The 25298-nt window shown below is 44.2% G+C and overlaps 2 protein-coding genes across 13 annotated transcripts in view; both read left to right on the forward strand.

Moving 5' to 3' along the window:
• Positions 1-2155: 2155 nt before the first annotated feature.
• Positions 2156-8532, forward strand: HIGD1A (HIG1 hypoxia inducible domain family member 1A). Its single transcript, XM_064703776.1, has 4 exons — positions 2156-2212; positions 3992-4099; positions 6514-6648; positions 7650-8532. Exons 2-4 carry the CDS (start codon positions 3997-3999, stop codon positions 7697-7699), a joined length of 288 nt encoding a protein of 95 aa, XP_064559846.1. The 5' UTR covers positions 2156-2212; positions 3992-3996; the 3' UTR covers positions 7700-8532.
• Positions 8533-9158: 626 nt separating this feature from the next.
• CCDC13 (coiled-coil domain containing 13) overlaps positions 9159-25298 on the forward strand; it is a 31871-nt gene continuing 15731 nt past the window's right edge. For 2 of the 12 annotated variants that reach the window (XM_064703777.1, XM_064703781.1), the window contains exons 1-7: positions 9211-9402; positions 15291-15427; positions 16874-17022; positions 18981-19123; positions 21398-21487; positions 21703-21819; positions 22624-22728. In XM_064703777.1, the coding sequence (XP_064559847.1) occupies positions 9280-9402; positions 15291-15427; positions 16874-17022; positions 18981-19123; positions 21398-21487; positions 21703-21819; positions 22624-22728 (864 nt within the window). In that variant the 5' untranslated portion in view covers positions 9211-9279. Of the gene's footprint in view, positions 9403-9492; positions 9524-11803; positions 11828-12957; positions 13179-13232; positions 13620-15290; positions 15428-16129; positions 16598-16873; positions 17023-18980; positions 19124-21397; positions 21488-21702; positions 21820-22623; positions 22729-25298 lie in introns of those variants that run through there. The other 10 variants (XM_064703778.1, XM_064703788.1, XM_064703784.1 and 7 more) reach the window with 9 other exon arrangements.

Raw genomic sequence — 25298 nt, forward strand, 5'->3', positions numbered from 1 at the left:
TTGGGATCCCAGTGGACTCTTTTTCCTCTTCCAGAATATGGTTTAGATCAGGAGCAATTTCTAGGCTGTCTTTAGGCATCAAAATCCTGGCACAGAGTGGGGGTAAAACGAGGTCTGCTTGAAAGCTGAAATTTGGGAAAGCACAGTCAATTACATAATTCAGCAGCAAGAAATTCAGGCTGAGGGAAAGCCAGAGAAGCTGTGGCTGTCCCATTCCTGGAAAGAGTTCCAAGTTCATGGGGCTTGGAACAACCTGATCTGGTGGAAGGTGTCCCTGCCCGTGGTAGGGGGTGGAATGGGGTGAACTTTAAGATCCCTTCCAACCCAAACCATTCCATGATTCTGACATCAGGTGGGAGTTCTTCAGCAAAAAGAAGAGCCCAAATTTCACAGAATCTCAGAAGTGTTTGTTGCTGGTTGGGGTTTATGTACAAATCACAAACAGGACAGGACAGCTGATGAAGTGTCTCAAGCTGTTTTATTTTCCAGCATCAGTCTCATTCCATGGTTATGACAATGGGAAGATGCCAGCAGCTCACATCCCAGGCAGCAGACCAAGAACTTAATGTTGCAACTCACTTTAAAAGTTTTTTGACTAATTACACAAAGCAAAAGCATATTGACAGTAGTTCTAACTATTATAAGCACACGTACCTTTGGTTAAAACAATGCTTGCTTATTTCAAACACAATACTTGCTTGTAAGCTTTGAGATAGAATGCACAGAGCTCCATTATTAAGCTTAGAACTTCTTAGTATCTCTAGATATACTATTGGAGTAGATACTATATATCTCTAGATGTATAATAGTATCACTAGATGTACTTTTTTGTAGCTTAAGGAGTTACAAAAGCTTAGCTTATTTTTGATAAGTGTTAATACACAGACCATTGTTCTATTTGTCTTTACTTTCTACTTCTTGTATAATTTTTCTGCTGACCAATCTTCTGGCTACTGTTTAGCTCTAATCATTTTTGCTGTCTCTGAGGCCTGCCTTTTGCAGCTTTCTCAAAACCCCCTGATTTTATGGATTCCCATAGTGTTTAGGTGGGAAGAGACCTTAAAGACCATCTCATCTCATAGGGAAGATGTGTGCTGATGTTTTTACAAACAATTCCAGGGAGAGGGGATGGCTGCCAATGGCTTTGAAATGGGGTTTTAATGTCTCTACATAAATTCAAGTAGTGGGTTTGTTCCAGAGCCCAGGCAGTCTGACTCCTGAAACAGCCAAATGGGGCCGCACAACCCTGAGTTTCTAAACTTTGGGGTAAAATGACAGGTTGGAGGGGGGAACATGAGGTAGGTGGTTCGGGAAGCTGCAGAGGGCAGCGAGCGGCGGAGTTTGGATAAAGGAGGCTGCGCCCTCCGGAACCGAGAGAGAGAGAGAGAAAACCCCGCGGGGATGAGCCCAGGGCCGCTCTCCTTTACGGAATGAAGCTGCAGGATCCTCTGTCTCCCGTAAGGACACTGCCTTTTCCCAGAGGGATTTTCCGTACAATCCCATCCCCTGCCATGGCAGGGACACCTTCCACTGTCCCAGACTGCTCCCAGCCCCGTCCAGCCTGGCCTTGGGCACCGCCAGGCATCCAGGGGAGCCACAGCTGCTCTGGGAACCTGTGCCAGGGTCTCACCAACTCCCAGGGAACAACTTCTTCCCAATATCTAATCTAAAGCTCTTCCCTTTTTCTTTAAAACTGCTCGCCCTTGTCCTATCACTCCGTGGTGTTGCCAGCAGTCTCTCTCCACCCGACTCCACGTCACAGTGTGACAACACGGGACGTTTTTGTAGCGAAAAGCAGACAAGCCGCAGAACCACCAGCAGCCGTTTTTCCACCCTGTTGCCGGAGCCGCTGTTTTGCTGGTATTGGGGTTAACCCAGACTCGGAGCCCCCGCCCGGCTCTCGATGCCGCGAACCCGGGGCTGAAGGCCGGGGCTGAGGCAGGGCCGGGCCCCGCAGCGCCGCCTGCCGGCCGCCACCGCCTCCCCGCCGCAATGCGGAAAGCCGCGCGCTGACGTCACCGCCCGCCCCGCCCCCGCGCCCGTATAAGGAAGCGGTTGTGGCAGCCACGCTCCGGATTGGCTGTTGTTGGGCGCGCGGGCGCGGGGCACGCTGGGAGTTGTGGTCCCGGCGGAGGGGCGGGGCGGAAGCCGCCAATAAGAGGTAGGGGCGGGCCCGGGCGCGACAGACGCCGGCCGGTGTCGGATCAGCGCGGTGAGAGCCGGGTCTGGGGCGGGCGGGACCGCCGGGGGCACAGCGCGAGTTCTGCAGGGCCCTGCGGGTGCCTGGGGCTGGAGCCAGGAAGGGCTCCCATGTCGGGGGAAGATGACTGGGGCAGGAACGGAGCAGAGGCCCCGTGTGGGGACGTGGGGCACAAGGCCGGGGTGCGGTGATGGTGCCTGGGGCCGCGGTAGGGAACAATCCCCATGTGGGGTGCAGGGGCTGGAGTGGGGAAGGATCCCCACGTGAGCTGGGCTGGCGGAAAGCAGCGTGGGGGTACCCAGGGCCTTCCCCTTGCCGGGAGGGATGCTGGGAGCTGTCACCTTCCCACGCATGGTCCTCCCTCAGTGTCCCTCCCCATGGGTGACACCGGGCACACAGGTTCCCTGACCTCCCTGCTCGGTTCGGCAAGGTCAGGGCAGCCGGGCCGTGTGTTCCACCCGGTTTCTTCTGCCCTGTGCCCATCTTGGTCTGAGCTGAAGGTCACAGAAACTTCCCGTGGTGGATGAATTGTTTCACTTTTAATATAATTTTCTTATGTAAATCTCACCTCTGGCTGTCTCCTCCTCTGCTGAGTGATGGACAGCTCTTGTTACCTTCTCTGAATGAGTCAGGCTAAAATTATAGTTTACATTCAGCAAATAAGAGTGGTTATAGCACAGGCCAAATCCTAGAGAGATAGAGAAACCAAACCCTTTTGTCTTGCAGAGGAAATGGTTTGAGAACCAGTCAGTCTGCTCACATGGGTGTGCTCGAAATGCTGCATAACCAGGGAGCACGGCCACCTTTGAAATGTCTCTTCTGCCTAAGGTTACTGGCACCTGCTTAATGAAATTCCTCTTGGTTTATTCTGAGAGCTTGGAGCCTTTCTAAGTGCCCCTGAGCTGTGTTTTGCTGTTGATGATAAAGCTGAACAATAGCAGTAGAGATTTTTCTAGCAGGGCCCTCTGTGGTGTCACTGACAGAAATTGTCATTAACTGAGTGATGCTTATGCCGAGCACTGAGGAGGGAACAGGTCTTGGTGTAATCCTTGCAATTCCCAGCACAAAAAGCTGGGAAGTTCTGGAGGATGGTCTTACTTTGGTGATGATGATGGTTCTGTGAGTGGAGACCTTCTCAAGCTGTTGCTGCTTTTTATTTTCCTTGGGGGAAGGTGAGAATTCACCTGTGGATGACTTCTCCTTCTGAGTCTGCACCTATTGAGGGCTTCAGGACTTGCTCAACTCCTTGATGGTGGCTGGAGAACATCTCTGTGTTCTCCACCAGGAACTGGGAATTCTGTTGATGTGGGACAGGCTGTGGTGACTGAGGAGCTGGCAGGCAGGGCTGACCTTGTGCAGCAGCTCGTGCTTCCCAACCCAGCTGCTGCTCTTGGCAGGGAATGAGGGGGAGAAGTGAACTTTGCTGAGGTCAGAAGTGCCATAAAGGAGCAGCCTGCAAAAGCCAAGCGGAGTGGTGAGGCATGGAATTCCTAAAAGGAAAGGCAGGCAGTGACCAAAGCTTTGTGTGGCTGCCTGTGAGCATGGGGGGGTCACTGCCATCTCTGGATTGCAGAAATTTGGTGTTCTCCTACTTTTGTTTTGTTTCATTCTTGTCTCTCCTGGTAAGCACAGTCCTGTTTCCCAAGGCTTCACTTGAATTAAACCATCGGTGCCTGTTCTTATATCTCACTACCTGGATATTTGTACCTGGAAATAAGGGATTTTCTTTTCCTAAATATTCTCTTTATTTGGGGTTTCCAAAACCTGAAAGGAGGTTCTTTTTCTTCACAGCCACAATGTCACCCAGCCAGGAATCCGTTTACCCTGACTATGAGACAGAGACCAGCCAGACCTCAAAGCTGATAAAAAAGTTTAAGGAGACGCCGTTTGTGCCCATTGGTGAGTTCAAAAATGGAGAAATGTGTTTGCACAATCGATGTGGGAAACACCAGTACTGTTCACCTGTTTTCTGTAAACAGGAAATTACTTAGAAATTACCTCCCCATAATAGCTGTCCTAAAAGAAGGGGGGAAATTAATGAGGTTTATAGCCTTAAATAAAAAAACTCAGAAGCTACAAGTATAAGAAAGAAGCCCAAACCAACAAACCCTGAAAGGCTTTTTAGGTGAGGCTAGAAAACATGGGAAGGTGAGGCTGTCAAGTGCTTAAGGAGTGTGTTGTGCAGCTGTTCTGGAGCACAGTTCCTGGAAATTATGTGACCACTACAAAGTGACTTTAAAGCTGTAAAAATACAAACTAGAAGGATTTAAATGACAGCCTGTCTGGTAAATGTTTCAGCCCTCTGCTGCCATTGCTTAGTTCAAAATGTATTTTTTAGTAACTTTTATGTTACTCCAGCTTGAGGAAGTTGTTAAAGTTCTCAGGCTCTGTGTTGAGAGGCTTCTGAAGAGAGCAGGGATCAGCTTTTGTGTGACACAGGACACGTTTTGATTTCCAGCCACCTTAAATGGAGAGCAGCAGGGTCACTCAGGGTGAACCGTTCCAGGCTTTTGCCAGCACATTTCCGTCACTGCTTCCGTGCTCGCTGCACTTTGTCTCCACCTTGCTGGGCTGTACCATGAACTCCAGGAGTTCCAGTTCCCCGAAGCAGATTGGCAGAGCTCACCTTTGACCTGTGTCAGAGCTGGGCTGAAGGCCCTAAAACTGTTAATTGGGATTTAATGAGAGTGTTTATTAAGTGTTTACAGCTTTCGGGTGGTGCTGGTAATGCTCTGGCTCAGGGAAGACAAACTGCCCATGCTCTGCTCAGTAAAATATACACAGCACTTAAAACTTGGCATGCACCTATGAACTGTGCAAATAATCCTAAAAATGGAATGAAATGGATGGAATTGGAAAAGGTTGTGCATTTCTCTGTGTATTCTGTAAAAGCATCAGTGTTGGAGCTGGCAAAGCTGGGGCTGGTTGCTCTGCTGAAGGACTATCAGTGAATTCTGGCCCTGGGGAAGAGAGCTGGTGGAGCCTCCCTCCTCCCAGCTTGGGGACAATAACATGTGACTTGTCCTGTCCTGGTGGCACCTGGCCAAATGTGACAACACCCCAAATAGCAACTGCAGCAGGCCAGTGGGTACATCAGGGAGCATCCACACACTGAGAGTCTGAGCATCAGCTGGGTGAGGGTCTTGGCTGTGTGTGTGCAGGGAAGGAGGTGTGAGGAGCCCTGGTGCTGCCTGAAAAATATCCAGGGAATTCTCACACCTTGAGCTGCTCCTTTTGCATTTTAATGCTGGTGGAAATCTCTTCCTCTTCCCTGATGTGTGCATTGAATGAGGTGGCACTGGAGTGAAACCAGGGCTAGGATTTACCACTCCACAAAACCACAGTGATCAGACCAAAACAGGATTATTTTAGGATGAGAGAGAATGGCCTCAAGTTGTGCCAGGGGAGGTTTAGACTGGATATTAGGAAAAATTTCTTCAAGGAAAGAGCTGCCCAGGGCAGTGGTGGAATCACCATCCACACAGGGATTGAAAAACTGTATAGATGTGACACCTGGGGACATGGTTGTGGGGATCCCAGTTGCTGGGGTACTGGTTGTGGGTTTGTCTAGGTCTGGATTGAAAGTACTTGAGACAGTAGTTCATGTTTGGACTCAGGTGTTTATTATTTCTTATCAGTAAAACAGTCTCACTGCTGGGAGTTCAGCAGCTTTTCATTAGAAGGCACAAAATGGCAACAATCTCTTGTTCCAAGGCCTTTTCAGTCTAAACTATCCAATGAAGAACTGACACCTGGATTATTTTCCCTTTTAACCCAATAACTGATCCCACAGAGCTGCAATGGGGACTTTTCTGCCCAGTCACAAAATGCCACCCAAACCCATGGAGAAGAAGGAAGAAGCAGCATGAAGAAGAAACCCAGGATGACACCCTGTGCCCTCCATCTTGCTGCCATCCACAACACACTAAAAACCCCAAAGCCTCAATTTCTCACCAAGTGACACACCTACACTACTCTCTATAATCTATTGCACACTTTTGTGGGTTCCAGTCTATTTTGTAGTCTGGGAAACTTTCTCCATGGATGAGGGTCAGAGTCAGTGCTGCCCTGGGGGTCAGGGCACTCCAGAGCAGACACAGAAATATTCCCAGTGCCCTGGGTTTGCACACATGGTTTAGGGGTGGGGGTTGTTTCCCCTTGGCAGCTGTGGGGGAATGGTTGGACTCAGTGACCTTCAGGGTCTTTTCCAGCCCAGACAGCTCAGTGCTTCACAGGCTGTTTTGTTTAGGTGGGTCCCTGCACTCCTGGTGCCCTGGATCTCCACTCAGAGGGATGCTCTGGTTGCCTTGCAGGGATGGCTGGCTTCACCGCCGTGGTGGCCTACGGGCTGTACAAGCTGAAGCACAGAGGTGACACGAAACTGTCCCTTCACCTGATCCACATGCGGGTGGCAGCGCAGGGCTTCGCTGTGGGAGCGCTGACGTGTGGTACGTATGGAACGGGAGCTGTGCTTGGCAATGGCAAACCATGGAGAGCCTCCTGCATCTCTCCAGTGGGTAACAGAGCTAGCATGGAAGGCTGGAAGCATCCAGAATGTTTATTTCAGGATGTTTGTGCTCCTTACTGCTGCTCAGTCAGCCTTGCTGGAGTAATCTCATTTTATGTATTTAATTTCAGAGTAGCAATTTTGATTATGTCTAGATGTGGAATGTGAGGTTCTGCATCTCTGCCTCTTACAGACCAAAAAAAGAAAACATTCATCTGATATTAAATATGTTGCTGTTTCTGAATTTAATGCACTGGAACATCTAAAGCTTGTGTAGACCATGGTATTACATATATATATATATATATATATATTTTATATATACGTGTATACAATATATATACATATGTATATATTATATATACACACATGTATGCTATATATGTATATATTTATATATACACATGTATACAATATATACATATATGTATATATTTTATATATATACATGTATACAATAATTATGCATATGTGTGTATATATGCACATAGTGTTATATGTCTATATATGTGTATATATATTTTTTTATATATATGTATGTATGTGTGTATATATATATGTATATATATGTATGTTTTCAGGACTGGACTTGTGTCTCTGCATGCACAGGGACACTGTGCCTCTGATCTGTACATCCCAGATCTCCTCTGTGTGTAAATTTCCATCCCATAAAACACTATTTGTACTGCATTCCCAGCAGGAACATCAGAAAAGCTTGACTTTGGCCACAAAATCAACTAGAATCAGGATCTGCATTTTCATAAATTGTATATTTTCATACCTGGTTTTTCTGTATATGAAGAATTTTGTAGTGTTTATTAAAAAAATGCAGCTGAGGAGGAAGGGAAATTCTGCCTTGCTGAGAACTGTTCAGATTTTGAAACCCATTCTTTCTAATTTAACGCAATTCTTTAACTGTGTTTTTTTTTTCCTGTCTTGCAGGGGTGCTGTATTCCATGTTCCGGGAGTATGTGGTGAAGCCCAAGGAATAGTGGAAGCTGTCTGAAATCCCTGTCCTGGTGGTGGCCTGTGTACTGCAGCTCCCAAGCTCCTCCTGAGGGGTTCTTGAAGAAAACAAATAATACATGGCATTAGAGAATTTTTGTGTATGGTACACTGTGCTGAACCTGGCAGCCTCAGAATGTGATCTGTGGGGTCTGGGTCTCTCTGATTGACGCCACCACATCCCAGTTTTTAAGGGATATCGTGGAGTGCAATCCCTCTACCTTCCCCTATAACTCAGTCCTAAAACTGGTGATTTCTTCTGCTGTTGTTGGCCAAAACCATGATGTCTGAACTGGCTTCTGTCAGGAAAGCCTTGCTGTCATTTTCTATCCTCTGCCTCCAACTTTGTAATTTAGAAGCTTCCAGTAGCACTAAATGACTTCTAAAATATTGAGAGCTATATAAACATCTATATTTTTTATTTAAAGCATAGAGATAAGTATGTTGCAGCTATTTAAATGTTATATTTATTCATTGTTAACGAAGACACAGGCTCCCTATTTTTGCTATATCAGACCCTTGGATTATGATATTTTGTAACTTTATTTACAGTGTTCTTCTGAGTAACATCTAAATGTAACATTTAAAATACAGATTGTGGAAACTGAACTTTAATTTGGTGGTTTAATGCTTTTAAAGTGTGCGATCTAGCTGATTTCTGCAGTACTGTTCCCCACAGAAAAATTTAAAACATTTAAATCTGAAAAGCCCCCCATCACCTTTGAGGTATTAAAATCCTTGTCTGAGAGTTATTTTCCACTCAAACTCCTTGTACTTCCAACAGCAGTCACAAAAATAAAAGCCAATTTCTAAAAAAGCACATATTTTCCTGTCAGCTGACATTCCATGGTGACAGTCTCAGATGTTACAAGGTACAAACTGCACCTACATGTCTGTGACCTGTTGTACAGAGCAGGGGAAGATTAAACATGAATTAAAGTGAGCAGTGGAGGTAATAATTTGTACATAGCAGGGGGAGATTAATAACGAATAAAAGCGAGCAGTGGAGGTAATTTCTGTGAGCTGTTGTACGGAGCAGGGGCAAATTAAACACAAATAAAAATGAGCAGTGGAGATGATAATTTCTGCGACCTGTTGTACGGAGCAGGGGGAGATTAAGCATGAATAAAAGTGAGCAGTGGAGGTAATAATTTCTGTGGCCTGTTGTACCGAGCAGGGGCAGATTAAACATGAATAAAAGAGAGCAGTGGCGGTAATAGTTGTTCGCCTATGGATTTGTTGGCGAGGGGCTCCCATCCCGCTGCAGAGTGAGGGCGTGAGCTGAATAAAAATCCCCTGAGGAGGGAAAGGCAATTCCCAGCCTGGTGCTCTCCTTGACTCCCAGCTGCTCTCACCCTGCTGCCCTTGGCTGCTCCCACACAAATGAGGAGGGGCCCGACGCCTTTTTATTTTTCTGTTCCTCCCACCGTGAAGGGAGGAGAAAGAGCCGCTCGTGGGGTCGGGATCGGTGGAGGAATTGCAGGGATTGCGGGAATGGCGATAGGAGCGCGGAGTGAGGGGGAGCCATCATGGCGGCGGCGCTGAGGAGAAGGGCACGCGCGTTGCTATGGGCACCGCACCGGGAGCCGGGGCCACAACTCCGGTGCCGCCGCTGCCCAGCAGGAACCGGGGCCAGCCGGGGACACCCTCCCGGTGCCACCCACCCGGTGCCCTCGGGAACGCGGCTCGGGTAGGCCGGGGGAGGTGCGGGAAGCGCGGGCAGGAGCTCCCGCCATGGGGGAACAGCGCGGCGCTGTCGGGACCTAGCAGGTCCTGGCAGGTCACAGGGGTGGTGGCAATTACAGCTACAGGTTTGCAGTTAAAATATATAAACGTAAACACTAGAAATTCTGCCTCAAAGTGGGCGAGAAATTCTTTCTGCAGAGCGCTGGAAAGGGCTGGGCAGGGAGTGCGAGGAATTTCTTTTTCTGGGGACATCCCAAAGCCACCTGGGTGAGTTCCTGTGTCACCTGCTCCAGGTGACCCCGCCTTGGAGCCCTCCTGGCTGGAGCCTGGCATGGTTTAGATGAGATATTCGGGAATATTTCATCAATATTCTGGAGATATTTCATCACTGGAAGTTCTGAACCTTGTGAAAAAATGCGTATTTTATGTTTGGCTTTTCGCAAATATTAAAATTAATATTATATGTGTTGTGTTAGAAAGTTATGCTGGTTTTGTTTTTTTTTTAGTAGTGTGTTAAATATTGTTTTAGGTTATAACATAAGGTTAAAATAGAAACTATGCTATGTAAGATACTTTTTAAAGAAAGGACTCGCAGTGAGATAGCAGCCACAGGGCATCTAAATCTTTCAGATGTGAAAAACGCCAATCACTTGTTTTCAAAATTTTAAAAGTTTAATAGTAATAAAATGGTTATAAAAATAGTAATACAATTAGAGTAATAATAATTTGGACTATTTAAATTAGAACAATATGAGACAATAGAAACCAAGAGTTACAGAAGTCCAGGTACCTTTTCTGGGCAGCACAAGCCCGAAAAAGGACACAGGTTAACAGAGGATTAACCCTTAAAAACAATAACCTGTTGTATATTCATACACCTCATACATGATGCATAAATTCCATTCAAACACAGGATTCTGTCTGGGCAGTGTCAGCTTCTTCCTCCGAATCCTGACAGTGCCTTTGAGATGGGAAGAAGTTCATTTCTTCTGATAATGGGGCAATAAATTCTCTTTCTCTGAACGATTCAGGTGTCCTGTGGCTGCTGTCTCGCTGCAAGCCCTTTCTGTTAAACAAAGCATCTTACATAGCATCGTTTCTATTTTAACATTTTGTTATAACCTAAAACTATATTTAACGCACTATTTAATAGAATTAATACAGCATTACTTTCTAACACAACACATATAATATTCATTTGAATATTTGCAAAAAGCCAATCATAAAATACACATTTTTCACACAGAGGAAGAGAATTTATTGCCCCATTATCAGGAGAAATAAACTTCTTCCTGCCTTGCTCAGCCATGAAGACACAGTTAGGATTAAGAGGAAGAAGTTGACACTGCCCAGACAGAATCCTGTGTTTGAGTGGAATTTATGCATCATGTATGAGGTGTATGAATATACAACAGGCTGTTGCTTTTAAGGGTTAATCCCCTGTTAACCTGTGTCATTTTTCAGGCTTATGTTGCCCAGAAAGAGGTACCCAGACTGTCTATAACTCTGTTTCTTTTGTCTCATATTGTCCTAATCCAAATTGTCCAAATTGTTATTACTCTAATTGTATTACTATTTTTATAACCATTTTATTACTATTAAACTTTTAACATTTTAAAAAACAAGTGCTTGGCGTTTTTCACAAACCTTTCAGTGTGGAGCACTTCATCCCTGGAAGTGCTCAAATCCCACATGGATGTGGCACTTGGGGACAAGGTTTGGTGGTGGCAGTGCTGGGTTAATGCATTGCAGGACCTGAGAAGGTTTTTCCATTGTAGCATTGTGGGGTTGCAGCTGCACCCTGAGTACCATGCACATTTCTGGCCTATAGATAAATAAATAACTCAATGAGTTATAAAATAATAAAGTAAAGAAAATTCTGAGAAAAATCATGAAGCCTGAAATAGTTACTCTGCTAAGAATTCTAGGATATTTTCAGAACAGAGAGAACTATTCTTTGAAGATGTTCTTGCTTATCTTTGCTATCTTTAAGGTCAGTAGCTAAACCCATCAAGAGATCCAATCTAATTATAAATTTAATTATCAACCCAAAGGTTACTGAACCCAGAAAAGCTGTCTAAATTTTATATCCAGTTTGCTGAAGTAAATGGAATGGGTTCCTTATCTCTGTAGGCTTTCTCCAAATCTCAGAATTGGCTTTAATCAATTAAAATTAATTTTCCAGCCTCACTGACTCAGTAATTCTTTGATCCCTCATGCCCAGGGCCCTGTGGGCTGTGCAGATTTTCTTTGCTCTTTGCACCTTGTCCAGGTGACTCTGCCCATAAAACACACACAGGGCCACTCTGCCTTTGGTGCATTAATCAGGATTATTGGATTTCCCTCAGTGTGGGAAAGGCCCTGTGATAATTGCTCAGTGCAGGGCGTGCCTTTGGAGGGATTTATGTATTCGTTTTCCTAGAGCAAAGGTGCAACAGGGATTTTTTGCCCACAATAAATGTCAAACAGAAGGAGAAAGGGGCTGCAGTTTATCAGAAAACTGGCTTTAGTCATCCTAAGAAAACATTATATTATTACTATTTAAAATACAGCAATATTGTTATTATTATATTATATTTTATTATTATATTATGAAATACAGCAATATTATTATTTAAAATACATACTCATAATATATTGTTACAATTAAATATACTTAATAATGAATATATTCTTATTTAGTTATTTAATGTTATCACTCAGTGATTGCAGGGAAGGTGTAAGCCACACTTCTGTTGTGCCTGAAGGGAGCATAAGGGAAAAAATACTTTTCTTTCTCTCTCATTAACCCAAAAATGGGGGGATTTGCACCTTTCCTGGACATGGGCAGGGAGGCTGGAGGGTCCCAAACACTCCAGTGTGACCTGGCTGGGATTTGGCCCCAGCCTGCTCCTCTGTTAAAATGTTTATTTAAACAGGTCTGGTTAGGAACATTTGGAAACGTTGCTTTTTGAACTCTGGAGTGAAAAAAAACCCAACAACTTTTTTAAAAGGGCTGTTTAAAAGCCATTTATGGAAAAAGGGACTTGAAGCAGGGCTGGAGAGGAGGAGGAGGAGGAGGAGGTGTGTGGTGGTGTTTGCAGGGAAGAGATGAGAATCTTGACTCCATGTTTCAAAAGGCTGATTTATTATTTTATTATATATATTATATTAAAAGAAAATTATATATTAACACTCTACTAAAAGAATAGAAGAAAGGATTTCATAAGAAAGCTAACAAAGACAGGAAAAGGAATGATAATAAAATTTTGTGACTGACCAGAGAGTCTGAGCCAGCTGGACTGTGATTTGCCATTAATTAAAAACAACCACATGAGACCAATCACAGATGCAGCTGTTGCATTCCACAGCAGCAAAACATGGAGAAGCTGAAGCTTCTTAGGAGAAAACATCCTGAAAAAAAAGGATTTTTCATAAAATATGTCTGTGACAGAGGTGGGAGACTGGGCAGGGTCAGGGAGCAGAAGCTGCAGAGCAGCTGCCACAAGGGGATGTTTTTCAGAGCAGTGCTGATCTCTGCTCTCTGTCACTTCTTATTTTCCTCTCCTTATGCTTTTAGTAAACAATGGAGCCAGAGGTAAAAGTGAGTGAAGATTTCAAAAGCCAGTTCAAGGCTTACCAGGAGCAGCAGCAAAGGCGGCTGAGAAGTGTGCTGGAGGCCAAGAGGGAGAAGCAGGACAGGCAGAAGAGCACTGGCAGCACAAAGGAGACTGTAAGAGCCCTGAGTGATCTAAACCTGTTTAAAAAAGGACCTCCTGTAAAGGAAGATGCCAGCAAAAGGTAAAGGTCTGGCAGCACCATTCCTTCAGGAAGTCACTGGAGTGTGTTTTGCTTATGATCTCATGAAACTCAGGATTATTAAGCTGAAAGGACACTTTCTGTTTTCACACACTGGGCTTTCATTATCCTCAGCAGATTCTCCTTGTCCATAATTATCCTCAGGGCATTGTGCTGTGCTCTTTAATGTCAGTATTTCACAAATGAAGGGGCAGCCAGGTGCTACCTGACACAATCCAGCCTTTTGGGGTCAGGCTTAGCTGGTTAGCTCCTGCCTAGCTTTACACTAATAGATTCTCTGCAGGAATCATTTCCAAAGATGGACACAGGCAAAGCAGCTGATGGGAGCAAGCCACAGGCCTGCAGTGAAGTTTTCCCTGGGATTTCTTTGCAGTATATCCTGATTTGGTGGATCAGGAGATTACCAGCACATTGGGCATTTTGGTATGGATCTCCCTGAATCTTGTGTTTTCTTTTGGAGCAGAGATTTCAAGCCCCAGCTCAGACCATTTCTCTTCCTCCCAGGACACAGTCAGCCTTTCCCTCTGACCCAATTAATGCTCCTGACTGGAGCAGCTCTGGGGCTGGACACACCCAAAGGTGTCTGCACTGCTCCTATGGGAATAAATCACATGGACTCCATTTCTTCATGGTGGAAAATCTCCCTCTTTATTCACATAACTCCTTTTTATTCAGTATTTCAGACCTTTTCTGTGACTCCAATTGGTCAGTAGCTTTCTTGCCAATTACTTATTGGTTAGTAACAAATTGTTATTCTGTATTGATTGGTCACTCAAACCTCTGGGGTGTATGTGCAGGAAAAGTTGTTTATGAAAGATAATTTTCATTTCTCTAATGATGTAAAACAGTTTATACAGGTGCTGGTTGGTTTTCACCCAGGAATAAATTGTTATGTTAATGAACTGCTCACACCAGGATTGATTTCACATGGGAGCTTGCTAAGTATTAGCTTTGACCAGACCAACCACTGATTTTAACAGAGCAGCCTTGATTTTATGAAGCCTTTCTTTGTGATTTTTCTACCTTACTGCAACATCAGGTGTTCAGGGCTCTGCTCTGTGGCAGAAGTGAAGCCAAGTGAAGAAATTTTCATGCACTTACCAGAGCTGTCTGGTTTGCCAAGCCCCCAATCCAACCTCTACCAGCTGTCCTATTCCCTTCAACATTGTTTTCTGATACTCTGTAGAAGATTATGAGGGAAATTTGATTTTTTAACAAATTCCTGTGAGGCTGATTCCCATAGTTCAGATGTTTGGCAGAGCAAAGGGATTTAGGTGCTCCCATGGCACAGCCTGGGCAGTGTGCAGAGTACAGGAAAGCCCAGAAGTTCTCTGCTATTTAAAGTTCAGTACTTTAGGCCTGAGTCATCCCAGATGTTTTATTTCCCTCTCTTGCTGTGTCACTGACTGTCAAAAGTCCCCATTTGACAAGGCAGGTGTGGCAGATAGATCTGGCCTGTCCTTTGCTTGTGTGCATTCAGCAGAGTGGTTGTGAGTGATCAAATCCAGGCAGGATTTGTTTTTGGAAGGGATTCACCAGGATGTTCTCTGCAATATTCCCATGACAGCACATCAGAGGCTTGTTCCAGGATCACAGGGCTGCACGTGGCCTGCAGTGACAGGGATTGCAGTTTGTCACTGTTGTTTATAGCAGCAATCAGAAACATTCTCCTCTCAGAAGTCTCCCTTCCTCTGAGCCTTGGGAATTCTTTTTTCCTTCCTCACATCCTACTCCCCAGTCTTGTTTAGACAAGTGTTCAGCTGATATTTCTGCCTGTTCTGTTCTCTCTGTAACTTTATCCTCCCTTCTCTGTTTGTTGTACTTGAATGTATCTAAGTGACTCTCCCCATCACGTGCAGAATCTGTAACTAGAGTTGGGAAAGACACAATTTGACAAAAGTTAAATTAATTCCTTACTTTTTTTGTGGGGTTTTTTTTGGCCTGAACAGGGCAGGCAATTTGGGAAACCACCTGAATTGCAGGCAGAGCCCTGCTCATAAGCTCCACCTGGCTTTGGCTCCTTGAAGGAGAGTGCAGAGGGGCACCTTTGGCAGCCCATTTCTTTTGGCTCATTTTCTGTAGCCTCTGTGACAGGCAGAGTCACTGTGGGATGGGGTGGGAAGTTCCTCAGAGAAGACTCCAGCTCTGTGCACTTGGGATTTCTGTCCATCCTCCTCTGAATGCTTTTCCTCAAGACTTGGACTCAGCTCTCAGAAGACTTCACTGCTCAGGTGTGTTAAGAGCTTAGAACCTTTTTTCCATGTTAATCCCCCAAGTGTTCAGAATCTTTTGGTTCAGGTGTCTCTAATTGGATCTGAGTTTTGTTGCTCACTCCTCTCTGGGTGGTTCATGTGGGAATAACTCAGTTCTGCCTTTGCTCACATTGCTCTTTGCTTTCTTCTCCTTTGTCAGCAGCTGCCTTTGATCTCCCTTTGATTTGCAGCCTTGGAACACAAGTGCATTTCTTAATTATGCATTGGGAATCCTCCCCTAAACTGGCTGTGCTGTTTATGGCAGTGCTTTAAGGGGTCCATGGGCAGATGCAGGGTGCATTTAAAAGCTGTCAGGTCCAATGAGTACTAAGAGCTTGCTAAAACTTTGGAATAAAAAAGTTGAGATGATTATTGAGACATCTGACTTGGTTGTGTTTACAGGTACATACTGTATCAACAGGGCTTTGTCCAAACCACATCTCCAAAGTGGAGATTTAGGGTTAAATGAGAATCTAGGAGTCAATTAATCCAGCTGATTAAGGTATCTGGGTAACTGAGATGCTTTAGATTATCAGGAACTTCCACATGGGAATCCCAGGGCGCTGGAGACCTGCATCTCCCACCAGAGCAGCTGGGGTCAGCCCAAATGTCACCTGTGAGTGGGTAATTGTATTAAATCCCAGCTTTTCTCAAGGGCCCCATGTCAGGGAGCTCAGATAATCCTGAACTCCCACAATTGAATGGAGCCCCTGAGGCCACAGCTCCTGGATTTTATATTTGAAGGACCCATCACATCAGGGCCATAAAGAGATTAAAGTTATTAATTCTCTGGATGTCTTAGAGAGATGAAACCTTTAAATTTTGCTAAATGTCCTGAAGAATAGGAGAAGCAGGGCTGTTTCTTTCCATTCAGAGGGGTTTTTTTGAGTATTCTCTGTTTCTAAATGAATTCCAAAAGGCACCATTAGCAATACAAACTGATGCTCACAGGGTTCCAGGAGAATCAGCTGAGGACATGGGAAATTGGTCTTTTATGAATTGCTCTAAAACATTGATTTTTTTTAAAAGACCCCAAGGGCAGCTTTATAGTCAATGCTCTGTTGGCTTCTCTTGGCTTTGACAAGTATAGAAAAGAAAGCCTGAATGTCCCACATGCTGAATGCTGCCTAATTTCCTCTGAAGAAGCAGGTAAGTAACACTGAGGTGACACTATTTGGTAACCTCAATACACCTGTTTGGTGATGTTTTACCCCAGACAGCTCAAGAAAGTACAATTTTTAATTTTTTTTAAGATGTTATCTGAATAGATCAGATAATCAGCTTGTGTTCTTATCTGAGGTTTAGGACATTGTGCCTAATTCAATAAACTCACTCCTGATAAGCTCAGCCCATCTATCATGCAGTTGTTTCATTATTTTATTTCTATTTGTGCATTATTTCCCATTATGGTTGATTTTTCCCCAGTTTCTTTGAGGCTGAGAATGAGCAGCTGCAGGATCAGCTCCGAGAGCTCCGGGATGAGAACTGCAGGCTCTACAGGCTGATGGCAGAGAAAGATTTTGAAATAAAGGAGCTCCAGAAAAAAGTAAAGGAGGAGAGGTTGGCCCTGTCAGGTAAACACAGAACTTTGTGTTCTCCCCATGTTGCTTTGCTTGATGCTGGTGACCAAAAAATGTCCCTGAAAAGAATTGTGCTCTGTTAGGGTACACAGTGATTTCTGTTCCTCATAGAACTGTAAACTTGCTATTATTGGCACAAAATAATGATGTTCCATAAAAATATTATTTTGGAAAACTTGCTGTTAGTGTCAAAGAGCTGTGTTGCAGCTTTCTCTGCTCTGTAGGGTTAAATTTCTTATTCAGGCTCATTTTTTCTGCCTGCACAGGGCACAGGCAGGATGCTGCATGAACGCAAAATTCAGCTTCTAAAGCGATTTTGGTGTTTTTTGACAAGTGAGCTGTGCAGGCTGCACCTCCTCCACTGGGTGCCACTGTTGGTCAGGACAGCAGCGATGACCAGGCTTGAAGAGAAGGGGAAACCAGCAACGAGGAGAACTAAATAACATTAAATTCCACCTTAATCCTTGAAAAGCAGCTGTAGTTTGTGTTTAGGAGAGGTGATAATCCCTTCCTGGTCAGGAGCAGGAGGCAGATGTGCTGTTGCAGCTTCTCTGGCTGATGCCAATCCCTTGCCTCTGTTTTCCTCTCTCTATTGTGGCAATCCCCACATTGCTTGGGAATAAAAAACCTTGGGTCAGTGCAATGCATTTGAAGACCAGCAATTTTACATGGAAGCAGCAACCTGGCTTTGGTTAATTTAGTATTTACTGTGATTCTCAGCAGCCATTATTTATCCTGAAAACTGATGTAAAAGTAGCTCTAAGGTGAGAGGGGTAACACAAATCACACAAAGGAGTGAGAGCAGTGCTTTTGAAAATAATGAATTGATTTAAATTGCTTTTAAAATAAATTCATTTAAAACAATAAATTGTGTTATTTACAAGGTTTTTAAACAGTGGCATAGGAACAAATTCTGTTCCCAGTTTTATTCTGTGTGGCCCCATTAATGTCCCTGGGGCTTTATGGGCCTCAGCATTCAGTTGTGAGTGATCTCTCACCTCTCATCCCACCCCAGTCCATGAATATCAGAGAAAAGTGATTCCTGCAGAGGATGAAAGAGTTAAGAGCAATGACAGCAGCCAGGTTCAGTCTGCACACCCCCACCAAGGGTTTGTTGTTGCAGGCTCATGTTCCTCGCTGAGCTGGAGGTTTCTGTGGACATTGTTTGCCATGACATTGATTTTGCACTTGTACCAGAGCTTTGCTTCACCTGTGTGGTGTTAACCCAAGAGCCAGGCCTGGGGTTTGCTCTGTTTGTGGCACTCATCAAACCCTCCCTGATGAGGGAGCCACTGACTGGCTAATTAAAGGAGCAATTCAGAGAGTGATGCAGTAAAGCTCCCTGTGTAATCCCAAGGGAGTTATAAATAGGCACAATGAAATTTCCTGGACCTTGTCCAGCACCCAGCTGTAATATTGTGCCTGACCTTTGAGAACTGATGTCTAGAAACGTTCACACCTCTGTTCCAGCAGCTCCTCCTGTAGTAAACAACCAGGCCAAGCTGAGTGTTGCCTTTTTCTGTCATAATGCCAAAAAATCCTCTTCCCAGCTGTCCTTCCCACCACTGCCCTCTCTAGGTAAAAATGTGGCTCCAACCACCATTAAATCTCAGTTCTAGGGTGTCAGGTAAATTTCTCCTTTTATATTTCTCTATTGAGTACTATTTGTTTTTTATGAACTATTCTGTGCTGGGCATGATTTGGATTTATGTATATAAACATTGCCACAGTGTGAAATGTGGCTGTGATGTGCTGCTGAACCAAAGGACCAACCCATCCAGCTGGCACCTCTGACATCTCTTCCCTCACTTGTTCACTGAGTGCCTGGCACAGCTCAGAGAGGAAGGGATGGGACAATGCAGGTTCATTGTGACAGAGAACAAAAGCCTGCTCTGTTCTGAATCTGAATCCTGCCTGTGAGATGTGCCCTCTGCTTTGATGTGTCCTTTCAGGGGTGTCTGGCTTAGCTGGAGACGTGGCTGCCACCAAAATAGTGGAGTTGGCCAAAAAGAACCGGGAGGTGACTGCTGAGTTTGAGAGTGAGAGAGCCAGAGTGAAGCAGCTGAACCACAGAGTCAAGGAGCTGGAGAGAGAAGTGAGGCATTTTTCTTCTTCTTTTTGCATGATAAAACATGGAAATCCAGCCTCTGGGATAGAAAATGGGTTTGGTTCATGTTCCTATGTTGAATTTGCTCTTAAATCTGTGTTTGCTTGGGATTGTGGTCATTTCTGTCCATGATGTTCCCTCAGCTGTTTCACCTCTGCAGAGGAATCAGATTTCACCTGTGCAGTTCTAATGAGCCAAGGATTTATTAAACAGCAATTAGGAATGTTCATTTGTAGAAGCACAGAGACATTTCCACCCATTTGTCAATGCTATTTCTCTTTATTTTTTGTGAGGAGGAACTTCCACACCTTTATGTCTTACAGTCCCACCTTGTTAAGACCAGTCACTAATTAGTTCTTTTTTCTTCTAAGCTTTTGTTATCCCTGTAATGAAAGCTGTTTTCTGGAATAAGTACTTACAGAGCTGAGACAACACCAAGCTATATCATATAAGACAGCAAATCTTCACTCAGGCAGATTAAATTTTCTATTTTACTGTGACTTTTTGCCAACCTTTCACAGAAGTAATTTTGCTCAGGTGGCTGCTGAATTGAAAATGAGATGTCCTGATGTCAATATTTGCTTTGTCCTTTAGCTACTGCTCCTCTTCCTTACACAGTATTGGTGATTTTTTTATTATTATTTTTATTTTTTTCCTGAACTTTGCTTTCTTAGAAGACACCAGTTAAATAAATCAATAATGCTGACAGCTGCATTTTGACTCAGCCTTTCACCATCACTTATTATCATGAGTCATGCATCTACCTGAAGTGCACCCCAGCTACCTGAAAGATCAAGAAGTCGTAGATTAAATTAAATTTTGGAGAACTCCTGCATAAATCCACAGTGTTCTGGTCACAGGGGTCTTGTCAAACAGTTGGCAGGTTGGCAAACAAGTATCAGGTGTAGCTTGGGACCTATAAAATCACACAAGTAGTGGAGAAATTCATGAATAATTTAAGGAAAAATCAACTTGGTTCCTCTCCCTTACTGCAGAAGTGGAATGACCCTTATTCAAACAGAAACATTAAATATTCTCAGATTTTGGCCCAAAAAGAAAGGAGCACAGACATTTCAGGAAGAAAATAAAGATGTAAATGATGTGTAAAATGAAAGCAACGTTTGACACTGGGAGGTATCTAACAAAAATGTAGAGTGATGGATAGAAAACACTGTTATTTTACCTATTTTTAGCTCTTTCCTTGCCTGAACACTGAAGAATCTGTAAATCATAAGTATTTTACCATGATTATTTTCCCCTAAACAGAATGGAAGGTGTGGCCACTGAACAATCCCTTGGCAGAGGGTGGGCCATGTAAGCAAAGGGATGTTTGCAGAAAATTTCCTCAGAGCTGGAGCCAGCAGCTGCCAGCTCCAGCTGAAATCCCTCATTATCAGTTCATCCAAAACTCTCTGAACTGCATAGAGAGAGTGGCCCTAACCCATGAAAATGGGTGAAATTAGAGCTGGCCCTGAGTGAGTTTTTCCCCAGATGTCCCTTTTTAATGAAGGAGCTCTTCCTCAGAGCCTTCCTTAATTCAGGCAAATAATCAAGATTTTCCACCCACCTCAAAGAATGAAGTCCCAAACTTTTAAAGCAACACTTCCTGGCCTGTCCAGCCCCAAATTCTGCACTCTCATCCACTTAGAAATCTTTGCAACAGCAGCACAGGGCATGATTCAGAGCAGGAGGGTTGTGTGTCTGTTTTCCTTTGCTGTGGCAAGCAAGAGGAGACAGTGTCTTTATTCTTAAATAATAAATAATTTAAATAATAAGTTATTTAAAGCACTTAAAAAATGCTGCCTTAGAGTTCCCAGCTAAAAAGAGCCTTAACACCATTAAATCTCAGTTACCTGGTGTCAGGTGGATTTCTCCTTTTATATTTCTCCATTGAGTACTATTTGCTTTTTATGAAATATTCTGGGCTGGACAGGATTTGGATTTATGTATATAAATATTAATTTGAGATACTTTTGGTGATAAAATACCTCAGAAGTCTCCATACTTGATATTGATCCCATCTCAGCAAGTCAGAGACATCTTCTGAAGTTTTCCACAAATACAACATGATTCTTTGGGAAGCATTTCAGAAAAAAAAAATAGGCTTTTCTACTGTTTTAAAAAACATGGGAAAATTAGGGTTTTTTTGATTTTTTTTAGAGTACATAAACATGAAAGTTATACCTTTTTGCTGATTAATACTCCATGGAGTGATGCTGTTCTGTGCATCCATTCTACACTAACAATGGGGTTCTTTTCCAGCTACAGGCAGCTGCAGAAAAAATCCATTCCCTTGGTGGTGATGCTGCAGGAATCAAGGAGTCAGCTCTGAAAAAGCTGGAAGGAAACTTGGTAGGAATTGTAGTTGAAATGAGGAAATCAACAGCTTTGTAGAACAAGGTCCCCGTCACCACTTTTGGGACCAAATTCCCCTGTACTCCCTCTATGGCCCAAAAATTATGTCTGGAAAAAATAATCCAGTGATCCTGATGGATCCATGGATGTTAATCACTTCAGTTTTTCCCCTGAGGGTTCTGTTCTCACCAAGTGCATTCCTTTCCTCCAAGGCTGAAAATCCAGAGGTGAGAGCACTGCAAGAAAAATTGAGCACAGCCAACGTAAAAGTGACAGAATATCGGAACCAGCTCCAGAATTTGAAACAGGAACTGAAGCTGACCCAGAAGGTACCACTGCAGGGAGCACTCTGGGGTGGGACCCCTGCAGGAGGTTCAGTTGTGGGAAATTGGGAGGTTTTTGACCCTTGGTTGGCCCCCATGAGCTGTTCCATGGAGCAGGGAGGTGAGGAACACACAAGGGTAGGGGTTGGAATGAAATTGTGCTCCTGCACACAGGGATCTCATGTTTTGCCTCCCCCTGTCCACTGGACACAAATCCTTCTGAGTTTTAAAGTCCCAGATCAGCAGAAGTGTTTGTGACATACATCCAGGTTCATTCCTCCTTTCCCATACATTTAATTATGTATTTACTTTTAATGTAGGCTCCGGTGCCATGGGAATCAATGGGATTAAAGGTCTTGTTTGAACTAAAGCATGTGCTTAAAGAGTTTGTTGGAATGCCATCCAGAATAACCTTTTCCTCTGATTCATGGTGGATTTAAGTGTTATTATGTGCTCTGATTCTCTTTGGTTTCCCTACTTTGTGTAGGAGACCTGCAATGCAGATCAGAGTAGAGAATATGGTCCTAAAAATAGAACTCTGCTGACCTTTTTATAAATAATTTAAATGCTCTTCATACTAAGTTTAGCTGTGTCAGAATTTTGCAAGGGAGATTGGTTCAATTCCTGGTGTGTGTGAGGACAATACCTCTGCTCTGCTCCTGCTTAATTATGGTTAAATATTCATCCTATCAAAAATAATTGTGTATATTGAAAACTGCTTGTGCTCCCTTTTAGAGAGAGCTGCTTTTCCTTCCCTCTCCCCAACACATCCCTTTAAGCCCTATTGTTGATGTCAATCCCTTTTCCCAGATTTTAGCCAAAGAAGTTGGGGAAGATGTGAATATCCAAAATCTCTTGACCAATTCTGGCAGCTGGCGTGGGCGAGCTCAGCAAATTGTCCTTCTCCAAGGCAAGGTGAGTTCCAGCCCTGCATGGTGCTATTTCAGCTGGAATTCTCTTTCCAAGTACAGATATCACCTCAAATTAAGGTAAAAGTGCTGTTAGTTCTTCATTAATTCTTCACATCTCTCTGCTGCTGTGTGCACACCCTGTTAATGACTCTGCAGCCCTGCAAGCTTTGCTGTTTCAGCTGGGAATCTTTCACATCTGTGTCAAAGGAGGGAGTTCAGTGACCTTGAAGAGCTGTGGCAGCCCAGTTCAGGTCCCAGGGTGTTTTGAAGGTGCCTCTCTCCACTGAGAACAGAAGGAGCCCTGTCAGTGTCTGTGCTCTGACTGAGACACCTTTGTTCAGTGCTTGCAGTCAGATGGGAGGAATTGAGGCCAGATCAGGTTTTCAAGTTGTTCCCTCAGGAGCTTCAGTGAAATCTTTTAACTCTTGAGTCTTCTGAAGGGCAGAGTTTAGCTGAAATGTCAGCAGGAGGCAGGGTGGCAGTTTTATCTGCATCTAAATAAAACTTCTCTCAGGAATTTGATTTGTAATTTTTCTATTTTCCTGCTGTTCAATTATATGCCATCAAACTGTGATTTTTTGCATTCTGACTGAGATTTTTAACCTCTGCTTTCCCTTGAGCAAATTCCATTTCCCCCTGTTTTATCCTTCCCTGGGGTTCATCTGACCACTGTTCCTACTGTTCCCTGCTCTAATGTGCAGATTTCTTTCTGATCCAGGCCCCTTCTGTAGTCAGTGAGGATCTTGTAAATCCAGTCCCTGGATCAAAAGTGAGGCAGGTTCCTCCAAAGCAGGGCAGAGGAACTGAGCTGTGGAAGTGCCCACTTCCTTCCACTGGCTACAAAAGCAGCCTGCAGTGAGCAGTTGAGAGCTGAGTTCCCTTGGATTCACACAGCAGCAATTCCAGTGCTCTGGAGTGCCTGTCTGGCCTCCAAAATATGACTCCACAAAGGCACAAACCTCCCATGTGTCCCAGATCTCCATCCTGCACTGATGCCCTAAAATCTGCATGTTTATTAGCAGCTAAATTTCAGTTTGAAAGACCAGACACTGCTAGACATGAAAATATCAAGAAATAATCTGAGCTGCCTTTGGCTGTGTCCTCTTTGTACCCCTGGTAAAGCTCTGGCTGAGTTGTCATTATTGTGCCATAGGTTCTCGAGCTGGAGCACAAACTGAATTACCAGAAGTTCCCTTGGATTCACACAGCAGCAGTTCCAGTACTCTGGAGTGCCTGTCTGGCCTCCAAATGTGGCTCCACAAACCTCCCATGTGTCCCAGATCTCCATCCTGCACTCATGCCCTAAAATCTGCATGTTTATTAGCAGCTAAATTTCAGTATAAAAGACCAGACACTGCTAGACATGAAAATATCAAGAAATAATCTGAGCTGCCTTTGGCTGTGTCCTGAGTTGTCATTATTGTGCCATAGGTTCACGAGCTGGAGCATAAACTGAATCACCAAAAGTTCCCTTGGATTCACACAGCAGCAGTTCCAGTGCTCTGGAGTGCCTGTCTGGCCTCCAAATGTGGCTCCACAAACCTCCCATGTGTCCCAGATCTTCATCCTGCACTCATGCCCTAAAATCTTCATGTTTATTAGCAGCTAAATTTCAGTTTGAAAGACCAGACACTGCTAGACATGAAAATATCAAGAATAATGTGAGCTGCCTTTGGCTGTGTCCTCTTTGCCCTGTGCCCCTGGTAAAGCTCTGGCTGAGTTGTGCCATAGGTTCACGAGCTGGAGCACAAACTGAATCACCAAAATTTCCCTTGGATTCACACAGCAGCAGTTCCAGTGCTCTGGAGTGCCTGTCTGGCCTCCAAATGTGGCTCCACAAACCTCCCATGTGTCCCAGATCTCCATCCTGCACTGATGCCCTAAAATCTGCATGTTTATTAGCAGCTAAATTTCAGTTTGAAAGACCAGACACTGCTAGACATGAAAATATCAAGAAATTATCTGAGCTGCCCTTGGCTGTGTCCTCTTTGTACCCCGGTAAAGCTCTGGCTGAGTTGTCATTATTGTGCCATAGGTTCACGAGCTGGAGCACAAACTGAATCACCAAAAGTTCCCTTGGATTCACACAGCAGCAGTTCCAGTGCTCTGGAGTGCCTGTCTGGCCTCCAAATGTGGCTCCACAAACCTCCCATGTGTCCCAGATCTTCATCCTGCACTCATGCCCTAAAATCTGCATGTTTAGTAGCAGCTAAATTTCAGTATAAAAAACCAGACCCTGCTAGTGTTAGTTAACCATGAAAATATCAAGAAATAATCTGAGCTGCCTTTGGCTGTGTCCTCTTTGTACCCCTGGTAAAGCTCTGGCTGAGTTGTCATTATTGTGCCATAGGTTCATGAGCTGGAGCATAAACTGAATCACCAAAAGTTCCCTTGGATTCACACAGCAGCGGTTCCAGTGCTCTGGAGTGCCTGTCTGGCCTCCAAATGTGGCTCCACAAACCTCCCATGTGTCCCAGATCTCCATCCTGCACTGATGCCCTAAAATCTGCATGTTTAGTAGCAGCTAAATTTCGATATAAAAGACCAGACACTGCTAGACATGAAAATATCAAG

This window comes from Zonotrichia leucophrys, chromosome 2, assembly GCF_028769735.1.
Source record: "Zonotrichia leucophrys gambelii isolate GWCS_2022_RI chromosome 2, RI_Zleu_2.0, whole genome shotgun sequence".
Taxonomy (NCBI): Eukaryota; Metazoa; Chordata; class Aves; order Passeriformes; family Passerellidae; genus Zonotrichia; species Zonotrichia leucophrys.